The following is a 13,011-nucleotide window of genomic DNA, read 5'->3' as shown; positions in this document are numbered from 1 at the left end:
ACCTCCCGGGCTCAAGGGATCCTCCAACCTTAGCCTCCCAACGTGTTGGGATTACAGGTGTGCACCACCACACCAGGCAAAACTGAACTCTTGTTCTGGAGTCACGTGGGGGAACTGGGCCCCTGAGCGAGGCGAGGCTGTCTCAGGTCTGGGCCTTCTTTTCCGAGCTCCCTGACGTCTGACATACCCTTGGTGAACAGCAGAAGGCACACTGGATCTACATTCAGATGCCTACCTATGCTGTGGGATGCAATCCTCCCTTGTGGAACAGTTCCTGCAGAATTTCCCGGGGCCATGCAGATAAGGGAAGCAGGTAGCCTTAGGAAGCCGGGCAGGTGGAACCTACTGTACAGCCCACGAGCACCAGCCTGCACTGAGGCCACTAGCATTCGCGTCTCACCTTCTGGGAGCACCAGCCTGCACCGAGGCCTCTAGCATTCACATCTCACTTCCCGCGAGCACCAGCCTGCACCAAGGCCTCTAGCGTTCACGTCTCACTTCCCGCGAGCACCAGCCTGTACTGAGGCCTCTAGCGTTCACACTCACCTCCTGCAAGCACCAGCCGGCACCGAGGCCTCTAGCGTTCACGTCTCACCTCCCGCGAGCACCAGCCTGCACCGAGGCCTCTAGCATTCACATCTCACTTCCCGCGAGCACCAGCTGGCACCGAGGCCTCTAGCGTTCACGTCTCACCTCCCGCGAGCACCAGCCTGCACCGAGGCCTCTAGCGTTCACGTCTCACCTCCCGCGACCACCAGCCTGCACCGAGGCCTCTAGCGTTCACGTCTCACCTCCCGCGAGCACCAGCCTGCACCGAGGCCTCTAGCGTTCACGTCTCACCTCCCGCGAGCACCAGCCGGCACCGAGGCCTCTAGCGTTCACGTCTCACCTCCCGCGAGCACCAGCCTGCACCGAGGCCTCTAGCGTTCACGTCTCACCTCCCGCGAGCACCAGCCTGCACCGAGGCCTCTAGCGTTCACGTCTCACCTCCCGCGAGCACCAGCCTGCACCGAGGCCTCTAGCGTTCACGTCTCACTTCCCGCGAGCACCAGCCTGTACCGAGGCCTCTAGCGTTCACGTCTCACTTCCCGCGAGCACCAGCCTGCACTGAGGCCTCTAGCGTTCACGTCTCACTTCCCGCGAGCGCCAGCCTGCACCGACGCCTCTAGCGTTCACGCTTACCTCCCGCAAGCACCAGCCTGCACCGAGGCCACTAGCGTTCATGTCTCACCTCCTGCAAGTGCCAGCCTGCACTGAGGCCTCTGGCATCCACGTCTCACCTCCCTCAAGTACCAGCCTACACTGAGGCCCCTAGCATTCATGCCTCACCTCCCGGCCACACAAGGAAACAGATAACTTTCTTGTCACTAATGATCAACAATGAAAAAGATCAAGCAAACCGTAACAACCTTCAAAGAATGAAAATGGTCAGATGTTTCTTTTATGCCTTTCTCTTAACAATAAAACATAGCCTAGCACAGATGGGCCTGAGAAGGACACCCAGACTCCTAGATGGCTTCGAACCGTGTCCTTTCCTCCTGATGGCTCGTGGCTTGGCGTGAGGTTTCATGGGTACAGGAATTGGTGTGAGAGGCCAGTGTCCCAATGAATTGTGCAGCTGGAATGGCAGGAGAGGGCGGCCTGGTGTGTGCCATGGGGTGGCAGGGGCGGGCCGCGGGGTGGCGGGGGTGGGCCATGGGGTGGGGGGGGGCCTGCCGCCTACCTGGGGATGTTTTCATCCATGGTGGCACATCCGTACAGGAAGACAATGATTCCCACGATGGAGGCAGGGATGAGCATCTGGGTGTACACGCCCAGCCAGGCAAAGTACAGGCCGATCTTCTCCCCAAAATACTTCCTACACCAGGGGAGCAGAACAGAGTCAAGTCCACTGTCATTCAATACTAGCAGGGAAACATGTCACAGGCCCTCCCTAGCAAGGAGCAAGTCAAACCGGGGGCACTCGTTCCCTCATCCGAGAAGCAGGGAGTGGGGTCCTGGGTCGCCCCATCAGGTTGGGGGTGCCCTCTGCTTTTCTGAAGCCCTCCCCTCTTCTCTTTCTTTTTCTTTTTTTTTTTTTTTGAGACAGAGTCTTGCTCTGTTGCCCAGGCTGGAGTGCAGTGGCACTATCTCGGCTCACTACAAGCTCCACTTCCCGCGTTCATGCCATTCTCCTGCCTCAGCCTCCCAAGTAGCTGGGACTACAGGCGCCCGCCACCACGCCCGGCTCATTTTTTGTATTTTTAGTAGAGACGGGGTTTCACCATGTTAGCCAGGATGGTCTCGATCTCCTGACCTCGTGATCCGCCCCCCTCGGCCTCCCAAAGTGCTGGGATTACAGGCATGAGACACCTCACCAGGCCTCTTCTCTTTCTTTTTCTTTTTTTTTTTGAGATAGAGTTTTGCTCCTGTTGCCCAGGCTGGAGTGCAGTGGCACGATCTCAGCTCACTGCAACTTCCGCCTCTCAGGTTCAAGTGATTCTCCTGCCTCAGCCTCCCAAGTAGCTGGGACTACAGGTGCCCGCCACCACGCCCATTGCATTTATTTATTTATTTATTTATTTATTTATTTATTGTGAGATGGAGTCTTGCTCTGTCACCCCGGCTGCAGTACAGTGCTGCGATCTTGGCTCACTGCAACCTCCGCCTCCCAGGTTCAAGCTATTCTTCTGCCTCAGCCTCCCCAGTAGCTGGGACTATAGGCATGCGCCAACACTGCCAGCTAACTTTTGTATTTTGAGTAGAGATGGGGTTTCACCATGTTGGCCAGGCTGGTCTCGAACTCCTGACCTCAAGTAATCCACCTGCCTCAGCCTCCCAAAGTGCTGGGATTACAGGCGTGAGCCACCGCGCCCGGCCCCCACTTCTCTGTGGTGCCCTGGGAAGGTGGGCGCATTTCCGTGTGCGATGGCCCATGCTGGTGGCCGTGGGCGTACTTCCCCTGAGGCTGTGGGCTCCTTTCCAAGCCCTGTTCAGCATAAGGACTGGAAAGAACCTCGGCCGGGAGGTGCCGAGAAAACCAATTGCTTCTCATATTAAGCATGGTTGGCACCTTGATGGCTTGAATGGATTTCTATTGGCCGAGCTCTGGTGGGCAAGTTGCCTAACCTGGTCCGCCCCTCCTTCCTGCCCTGTGAGGACAGAGATCCTCTTGGGAGAGGAGAAATCCTTCCACATTTGAGGCAGCTCTTTCCTTCCCCTCCACATCTCAAAGCCGGAAACCCCTCCAGCCGCCCAGTGAGGCCAGGCCAGGCAGTGAATTTAGGAGATGGTAAATGCGACTGAAAAGGGCCTGCCCTCCAGGGAATTTGAATAAACTGCTTCAACTAATGCTGGCCCAGGCTGTCAGCCCTGCGGGGACATTTTGGGTTTTCCTACACAAGCTCTTCGAGTTCAAACATGTTCCCAGGTACTGAACATTCAGAGCGGTTGAAACCCACAGGGACGTTATCCAACCGCCATCGGACTAGGGACTTGATTCCCGCAGGCCTATGGCACGTTCTTACCTGACCAGGTCGATGGGCTGGTACTTATAGAAAACTCCATAGCGCGCCCACTCTTCGTACAGGAGCTGAAGGGGAGGAAGCAGTGGGGTTGGTGACGATGTAGCACTCCGAGGTTGCTCCCCGGAATGCAGAGCTGCGGGGACTGAGCCTCTGTGACATCATTCATTCATCCCACAAACCCTTCTTGAGAGTGGGCCGTGTGCTGGCAAGAGTGGGCCTCCCTTTGTAGGTGAACGTGGGGATGGGAAGGAAGCTTCTGGCACGTTATGGAATGTGAGCTCTTCGTGATTTGACCTGGAATTGATCTAAATGGGCCGGACACTGTATGGCTTCTCACCTTTAAGGTTTTTGGTCATACCTGTCAGACACCAAACCATTCTTTATAAAGGGCACAAAACCACCAGGGTTTTGAGCAGAGAAATACCAGCGGTGGAGTTTTAAAAACTCTCACAGGATGCAGAGATACTCGAGGTTTATCTCCTGAGATGGGCTGTCTGATTAACAGCGCTTCGTGAAATAAATGAAATTGACACACACTGTTACCCCCCGCACCCCAGGGTTTGGGCAGGGACGGTAATGAGTTTGGTGGATTGGAAGCCTTGTGTGAACATGTAAAGGGTGTCCTGAGGAAGACACTGGGTTAGGACTGCTGGTAAAAAAATAAAAAAATAAACCCATGCATGTGGGTGGTTAATGCTTTACAGACCTCAACTCAAAGCCCAGGCTCATACATCACGCCCGCCCAGCTACAGGGCCACACTCAGGGAAGGCAGGATGCAGGTACCATGAGGGGCCCAGAGGCTGTCCCGGGACAGAGCAGCTGCCCACCAGGAGCCAGAGGCTGGGCAGCTGCCCTCCTCCTCAGCTCAGAACCCATTCTGGGGCCAAGCGGCCTCCCAAACTCAGATTCAAGGTCATGGCTGGGGGACGAGGGAACCCCTTGGAGCCTCCGTAACTCCTCCCAGTGCCTGGAGGGTGGGAAGTGAGTGTGAGCCATCTCCATAGCTGACACAGCCTTGCGTGCCTGAGCGTCTCCTCTGGGGTAACACTGGGGCTGTGCACTATAGAGACCCCCCACTGACAAACAGGGAGGGGAAACAGCGCAGGTGTACCCACGGCTGCCCCCACCCAAACTCACAGGTGGAGGGCATATTCCTGAGATGCACAGAGGGGCTGCCTGCTGCTGCACAGCCCCTCAAAACCACCAGCTTCACCTGCAGCTGAACATGGCCATGGTTGGAGGGGCTTGTGACTTGTCTACGGCCCTGGGCAGGTTCCCCCACCCCTGAATCGAGAGTCCTGGGCAGACCCCTTCCCCCATGCCTGTCTCCTCCTTTACACTGACGGATGCGATCTCTCCTCCCAGGGCACAGAGAGAAGGCAGATGGGCTCATGGGAGTTAGTGATGTGCGAAAGGTACAGGGTGGTTCTGGATCAGTGCATTTCGTTAGGCAGATAACAATGAAAAGGCCACAGTTTCACTGTGTACATAGGGAAGCCTCGGCCAGCAAACCTTGATGAAGCGGAGCCGCACCTCTGCAAAAGCAAAGCAGCCATCGCTAACCTGGGCAGCTTCCTCCTCTCACCTAGAGTCAAGTCGCTGATTTATGCCATAGATAGGTGGAAGATGCAGCAGAGAGGGAGGAGGAGGGAAGGAGGAGACAGAAAGACAGAGGGAGGAAGGGGGGAGACAGAGACAGATGGAGAGACAGAGAAGGAGGGAGGCAGGGAGAGAGACAGAGAGAGGTAGGGGAGAGGGAGAGAGAGACAGAGACAGATGGAGAGACAGAGACAGACAGAGAGAAGGGGGAGGGAGGGAAAGAGGGAGAGAGACTGAGATAGAGACAGAGAGGTGGGGGAGACAGAGAGAGAGACAGAGACAGAGGCAGATGGAGAGACAGAGAGACAGACAGAGAGGTGGGAGAGACGGAGAGAGAGACAGAGACAGAGGCGGATGGAGAGACAGAGATAGAGAGATGGACAGAGAGAGGTAGGGGAGGGAGATGGGGAGAGAAGGAGCGAGGGAGCGAGACAGGGACAGGGAGAAAGGACAAAGCTCTGCACCGGGGGAGGAGGGACCTGCCCTCAGTGACTCCCACCACCTTCTGACAGACGTGTGGAGGGGGCCCACCCCCAGCTTTCTACATAAACCACTTGACCTCGGTGGACTTTTCTTCCTGCCAAGAGGCGACATCAATCACTCTGCACTGTCAAGGCAAAGAAATCCAACTGAAGACTCCTCTGTTAGTGCTGGAAGGAATCCAAGGTGGCACCTTAGACCTGGTGAGCAGGCAGGGGGGTGTCCAGGCATGGGGGCTGTGAGCTGGAGAACGAGGCCAGCCAGGCGGCTCCAGTCACTGTGACCTGGGAACCTTCCAGCATCCGGACCCTGGAGGGATCCCAACAACCCTCAGGCGTCTCTCTCGTCGAAACCCCCTGCCAGGACTCACATGGCTGCCACCAGTCCTTGGTAACGTCTTTAATTGGCATATGTCCTTGCCCGTTGCCTTTCCCTCTAGAACGGAGGCACCAGAGGGACCAGGTTTGTCTGGTCCTTCTCTCCCTCCACGCCTCCAATAGGTCCTGTGGGTTTTCAGTAAGTGACTGCTGGATGAATAGATGAATGGATGGATGAAAGACATGCTGGACTCTGTGGCTCCTAGTCCAGCCCAGGGATGCAGCAGACCTCAGTCCACACCTGGAATCAATCCCCCACAACCCAAGCCACCCCTCTCCCCCACAGGGCCCATGTGGTCCTACTCTTCCAGCACCCTGGCAGGAGGAGGCAGCAGCTGCCCACCAGAACACCTTCTGCACATCCAAAGACAGCTCTGGGGGCGTGCCTTGCTCACCTGGGGTTCAGTTCTGTGTAGGTGTGAACTCGCCCACAGTCCTGGAGGAAGTGGCTCAGTCCCAAGTACTCCTACGTGTTTGTGGTCCCATGATCAGGCGGAGAGTGATGGCTGCCCTGCCCAGACCTGCCTCCTGCTTAAACTTCCCTACACTCTCTTCTGCCCACCCTCCAGCTCAGCACAGGAAAATGTCCTTGAAATGTCCTTGGCTGCACTCTCCTTTCTGCCTTGTGAGGTACTCAGGGTCAGGCACGCGGGGCTCCTACCACTGATGAGAACAATAAGGGAGAAGCCATGGAATCTGTCACCAGAAAGGCAAAAACTCGGCACCAGGCTGTGATGTGGAGCCATCGTGGCAGAATGCAGATTTCCCTGCAGCTCTGAGTTAGGACCCAAACACCCATCTAATCCTCCCTCCTTCACTCCTTTTCTTCTTTCCATCATCCATCTACCCACCCATCATTCAGCCCTCCAGCATCCATCATTCATCCCTCCATCATCCATCATTAATTATTCATCCCTCTGGCATCCATCTATTTACCTACCCATCCACCCATCAACCATCCACCCATCTATCTATCATCCACCTACCCACCCATCAACATCATTAATTATTCATTCCTCCAGCATCCATCTATTCACCCACCTGTCCACCCACCCATCATCCATCATTCATCCTTCCATCATCCACCCATCCACCCGTCATCCATCATTAATTCCTCCAGCACCTGTCCATCCATCCATCCATCCATCCACCCACCCACCCATCATCCATCATTCATTCCTCCAGCATCCATCATTCATCCCTCCAGCATCCATCATTCATCCTTCCATCAGCCACCCATCCACCCATCATCCATCATTAATTCCTCCAGCACCCATCCATCCATTTATCCATCCATCCATCCACCCACCCATCATCCATCATTCATTCCTCCAGCATTCGTCCATCCACCCACCCACCCACCCATCATCCATCCACCCATCCATCCATCATTGGTTATTCATCCCTCCAGCATCCATCCATTCACCTACCCGCTCACCCACCCATCATCCATCATTCATCCTTCCATCATCCATCCACCCACCCATCATCTATCATTAATTCCTCCAGCATCCATCCATCCATCTACCCATTCACTCACCCACCCATCACCCATCCATCCATCATTGATTATTCATCCCTCCAGCATCCATCCATCCACCTACCCGCTCACCCACCCATCATCCATCATTCATCCTTCCATCAGCCACCCATCCACACACCCACCCACCCATCATCCATCATTCATCCCTTCAGCATCCATTCATCCATCCACCCACACATGTACCCATCCATCAACCATCCATCTGTCCATCCACTCATTCACCCATCCATCCACCCACCCACCCATCAATCATCTATTCATCCATCCACCCATTCACCCATCCATAATTTATCCATCCATCCCTCCATCCATTATCCATCATTCAGTTATCCATCTCCATCTCTATCCATCCATCTATCATCCATTAATCCATCCATCCACTGAACTGTCATTCATTACTCCCTGACTACCCCCATGGGCCAGGCCTTGTATCCACTGCTGGGACCTAAAATTAAATGGGGAGTGGGAATCATTCCAGGTAGAGTAAACAGCTGGGCCTGGACAAACCCGCATTGTGTTTGCTGGGCCTGGCACAGAGTAGTGCCCAGTAAGTATTTCTTGAATGAATAAGTAACTGAATGAGCTAGTCCTGGCACTGATGTGACCATCAGCCAAGCAATCCTGAGATTAGAAAAGCAGCCAGTGTGGCTGGAGAATGGAGGAGGGGGAGGAGGGGGTAGGGTTCAGGGGCCTGTGACCCAGAGAACTGAATTTGGCCAGAAAGGGACTGCTGGGGTCCATGGAAGAAGCATTTTTAGGGGGAGGATAGGCATCTGCCAAGTGCCAGAGGGGTGCGGAGGGATGAAGGGGGCTGGACTCTGAGGCTGGAATTGGTCAGGACAGGCCTGTGGAGGGGATGGTCCTTTCCCAACGGGATTGGAGAAGGGAGTTCTGCAAGTCATGGGGTCCCAGACGATGCCAGATGTTACACTAAAAATAACCAAATATGTAATTTTTGTGCTAAGTTAGATAGCATCTTCATCTGGATTCCCGGGCGGGCAAGTTGTATCAAGTACCAAAGATTTAAAAACATGTATGGGGGCCTGTGGGGGAGGCTGAAATGAAGAACATTCCATACACAGAGGTCCTGGCCCCTGGGAATTGGGACAAGGCCACTATTGTGAGGTTGTCAGGGAAGCATCTCTACCCACCGCCTGTGGAAGGACCAGCAGATGGGGCAAGGGCTGCACATGCAGGGTCCAGGAAGGACTGCTTCCTGGGAGGGAAGGCTGGGCACGTTTGGGGAACAGAGGCTGATGTGGAGACCTGGGGGGAAGGCTGGTATCGGGTGTGGGCCCATGGGAGAGGAGGGAAGAGCAAATGGATGTGGTGGGGACATGTTCTTTTGGGAGGCATGGTAGAGGAGCAGAGCTTCCTGGGGAGCCTGGGTGGGAAGGGTGGAGTTCCCGTGCTCAGACTGAGGGGCACAGGGTGGGGACCCATGCTTTGGGGAGTGAGGGAAATTAGCAACAGCCACTAAAGAATAAAGGGGCTGGCTGGGTGTGGTGACTCACGCTTGTAATTCCAGCACTTTGGGAAGCCGAGGCAGGTGGATCACTTGAGGCCAGGAGTTCAAGACCAGCCTGGCCAACATGGTGAAAGCCCATCTCTACTAAAAATACAAAAATCAGCTGGGCGTGCTGGCAGGCACCTGTAATCCAAGCTACTCTGGAGGCTGAGTGAGGAGAATCACTTGAACCTGGGAGGCAGAGGCTGCAGAGAGCAGAGATTGCACCATTGTACTCCAGCCTGGGTGACAGAGTACGACTTCATTTCAAAAAAGAAAAAAAAAAAAAAAAAAAAAAAAAGAATAAGAAAGAAAGAAAGAAAAAAGAATAAAGGGGTCACCCAGTGTTTCCCAAAGTGTATTCCCTGGAACACTAGCTCAACAACTTCTCCATGTAAAAGGGTTCCAGGTCAGGTAAATTTGAGAAACGCTTCATTGACCACCATCAAACAGGTTTCCCCAATGCGCTGCTGGGGGCCATTGTTCTCTGTGCACCTGCTCTCAGTGGTTCCCAAGTTTATTTGCCTGGGAGCCCTGTGGGATTAGGCCACATGCCAGCAAGGACTGCTGGAGGCCCAGGCACAGTTCAGATTGTCCCAAGAAGATAAGGGAAGGACAGGGTGCAAGGAGTGGGCTCTGGGAGGACAGCTTTCCCTCTCCCATGCTCACGGCCACCTGCCAAGGGCACTTTTGAGAATCAGAAAGAGGAAAACAAACCAGCCAACAAAGCTCATGGACTTTTCTCTTGAAAAGGCGAGAGGGGACACCCGCTTCTCAGCCCCCTACAGCGAGCACCCTGGGGAGGCCCTGGAGGCCAGCAAGTCCTCGGTCCAGCTGCAGGCCCACCCCGCCCCAGAACGCCTCCAGGCTCCGACAGAGCCGCCTCCTGCTCCGCTCCATCAACTTACTTTTCTGTCATTGAACTCCACGTTTTCACCCTCGTAGTCTCCCTGTTAAAAAAAGAGGAAAGGGACATTCTTGTCGCCCAATGGAGCTTTGGAGGCGCTCACATCCGTTATGTTTCGAAACATAAACCCTAGCAGCCCTCGCTGACACAAATTAAGATCATCCCGGGGCAACATTTCACACAGAGCATGAGGGTTGCCCAGGTGTGCCCCCTGTTCTGATAGAAAGGCCGTGCACGTCCCTGTTGGCCGCCCTGTTGGCCTCCACCACCAGGACGGCCTGAGCCGCCCCTTCCCTTGACACAGAGGGAACTCTAGGAAAGGATCCACAGTTGGGTCCTTGGAACCAGAAACACAAATGAAACGGGGCTTTCGGAGGCCAGAAGAGTCGTATCAATAGGGTGCATGTATGTCCCACTCTGCTGGGACAGTCCGTGTCTTGCTCCCTTTTCACTGTAGAGCATCCCAAGAGGGACAGTAAATGACATGGTCATTGTCATCTAATCAGTGAGTCCAAAACTCCCATTTTACAGATGGAAACACTGAGGCTCCGAGAAGCAAACTGACATTTCTGAGGACCCACAGCTAAGTTTGGTCAGACCCTGACTTGGATCCAGACCTTCAAACCTAAAGGAAGAGAAGGGTCTAAGGGTTGAAAGCCCGTCTTGGAACATCATGGGTCTAGACTGCCTATGGCTATGCGCACCTTACCCTTGCAAACACTCAAAATGATACTTAACTGTCGTTCAGTGAGCCCCAAATAAGTACAGTTAACATAAGTAACTGGGGAGGAGCAGCAAGGGAGTGGCTCTGTCGAGGTTCAGGGCATGGCTGGCCTGGCCTGGCTAATGGTTTTTGTTTGTTTGTTTGTTTTGATTTTGTTTTTGTTTTTGAGATGGAGTTTCACTCTTATCGCTCAGGCTGGAGTACAGTGGCATGATCTCAGCTCACTGCAACCTTCGCTTCTGGGTTCAAGTGATTCTCCTGCCTCAGCCTCCCAAGTAGCCGGGACTACGGGTGCCCACCACCACATCTGGCTAATTTTTGTATTTTTAGTAGAGACAGGGTTTCACCATGTTGGCCAGGCTGGTCTCAAACTCCTGACCTCAAGTGATCCGCTCGCCTCGGCCTCCCAAAGTGCTGCGATTACAGGCGTGAGCCACTGCGCCTGGCCTGGCCAATGGGTTTTAAGAATATCCAGGCAGACAAAACTATGGGGCCCCTGGGGGTCTGTCCAGTGCCCTCTCCACTCACCAGCAACTTCCATGACCCCTTCTAACCCCTGCCAGGTGGGGACGACTTGACCACACACTCAAGCAAGCAACCCAATGCGGGTGGTCTTGGAACGAAGACGCTCTGAGAGCAGTTTAACCAATTTCCTCCTAAGTCTTCAGGGGATCCTCACCCATCCAAGCCTGACTCCTTTTAGTGTTTCCCAGTTTCTTTCCATGGATGAGACAGCCACGCGATCCCAGCAGCACCTCATTTATACGGAGGTCCCTACGCTGGTGACCTCAGGCAGGGAGATGTTAGTCAGGAAGAAAGCTAAAAGGCCGCCAAGTAGCCAACATAAATATCAAAGTCCTTTCAGTACAGGTGATACACTCTGATTCCAGGAGACTTCCTCAGGGTCTCGCTTGGAGCACGTGACTCTTACCCACACACAATTCTATCAGGTTGTTATCCGCCTCCCAAGTTCAAGCAATTCTCCTGCCTCAGCCTCCCAAGTAGCTGGGATTACAGGCATGTGCCACCATGCACAGCTAATTTTTGTGTTTTTAGTAGAGATGAGGTTTCGCCATGTTGACCAGGCTGGTTTCAACCTCCTGACCTCAGGTGATCTACCTGTCTTGGCCTCCCAAAGTGCTGTGATTACAGGCGTGAGCCCCGTGCCCAACCGGCCAGATATTCTTGATGAATGAATGAATGAATGCAGTAAGCACAGGATTGGAACGGGGTAGGAGGCAGGACAGCTTCATGGTGAGGAAGATGGAAGTAAAAATGTAAAGCCGGAACTACACAGCATGCAGTGAGGGCCTCACCATGGCCACCAAGGCCAGCCTGAACTTCCCCGCAGTCAGTGTTCTGGGTAAGGACATGGGTGCACGCGGCTCAGGCCAGAACCAGTCATCTCCCCAAATGCTTAAGCATCGGCTTTGGTACTTAGCAGCACGGGTACCCTTCAGTCGTATGGAAAATCTGTGGCTGTAAACTTCCATATTTCCTAAGGATACCTGCCACCCACAGCCCAGGGCTTCCGAGCTCCACTCCTTCTGGACTGTGCGCCCCTGGGCAAGTGGCCTGAGCCCCTCCAGCCTGTTTCTCCATCTTTAAGGTGGGAACAGACCCCACATGGCTGCATAAGGCACGACGAAGATTTTGAAAGAGGAGATTCTCTGCGTGGATCTTGGAGATGCTTCTTGTGAGGCTGGCTCTCTCACAATAAATAGATCCAGCTGATGAGGGAGTTTTGCGCCAGTCAATTTAAACTGTTGACAGTCAATCCCTAAGACAAGTGCAGCAGTGGCTGCCAAGAAGAGGGATGCATTTGGCCTCCATGACGGGATGAGGTGGGGACACAGCGAGGCACTGGGGTTGCAGAGTGTCACTAGGGATGGCTTTTGGCCCCAGCTCCTCCGCAGGGGCTGTGTGACCTCAGGCAAGTTATTAACCTCTCTGAGTCTCTGTCTGCACAGGTTATATGAGGTACAGTTCCTTCTAAACAGAGGGCTCTGCACACAGTAGGTGCTCAGATATGTTCATTTCTCCCCTTTCCCTTTTAAGACTTAAAGGGCTAACTCAAAACAGGCAGGGAGGGCCGGAAACATTTTGGCTTCGGTGCCTCAGCCTCTCAGCGGGGATTACCTGCTTAAAGGTCAATCAGGAGCATGGATGTAGCTCTAGGCTGCCTTCTTGGGATCATGGGCCGTGCCAGGCAGGGCTGTCTTCCTGGCGCCCAGCCGGAGCCTACACAGGGTGGGGCAGAACAGCCAGACCGGCTGGGTCCTCTGGAGGAAAGCCTGACAGAATGGAGGAGTGGGCTCCTCCAGACTCAGGGCTTCAGGGCAGGAACCCGGAGCCACTGCCACGGTC

The 13,011-nt window shown here is 54.3% G+C and overlaps 1 protein-coding gene across 1 annotated transcript in view; it reads right to left on the bottom strand.

Annotated features, from left to right (window-relative positions):
• ANO1 (anoctamin 1) overlaps positions 1-13,011 on the bottom strand; it is a 114,166-nt gene that overhangs the window by 66,630 nt on the left and 34,525 nt on the right. The window contains exons 8-10 of the mRNA XM_030811417.1: positions 9,922-9,963; positions 3,507-3,571; positions 1,724-1,858 (exon numbers count right to left, since the gene is read on the bottom strand). Of these exons, the coding sequence (XP_030667277.1) occupies positions 1,724-1,858; positions 3,507-3,571; positions 9,922-9,963 (242 nt within the window). The remainder of the gene's footprint in view (positions 1-1,723; positions 1,859-3,506; positions 3,572-9,921; positions 9,964-13,011) is intronic.

The sequence above is a fragment of the Nomascus leucogenys genome, chromosome 4 (assembly GCF_006542625.1).
Source record: "Nomascus leucogenys isolate Asia chromosome 4, Asia_NLE_v1, whole genome shotgun sequence".
NCBI classification, from domain to species: domain Eukaryota; kingdom Metazoa; phylum Chordata; class Mammalia; order Primates; family Hylobatidae; genus Nomascus; species Nomascus leucogenys.
Note: the sequence above shows the minus strand (reverse complement) of the source record. Positions and strands in the feature narration are given on the sequence as shown.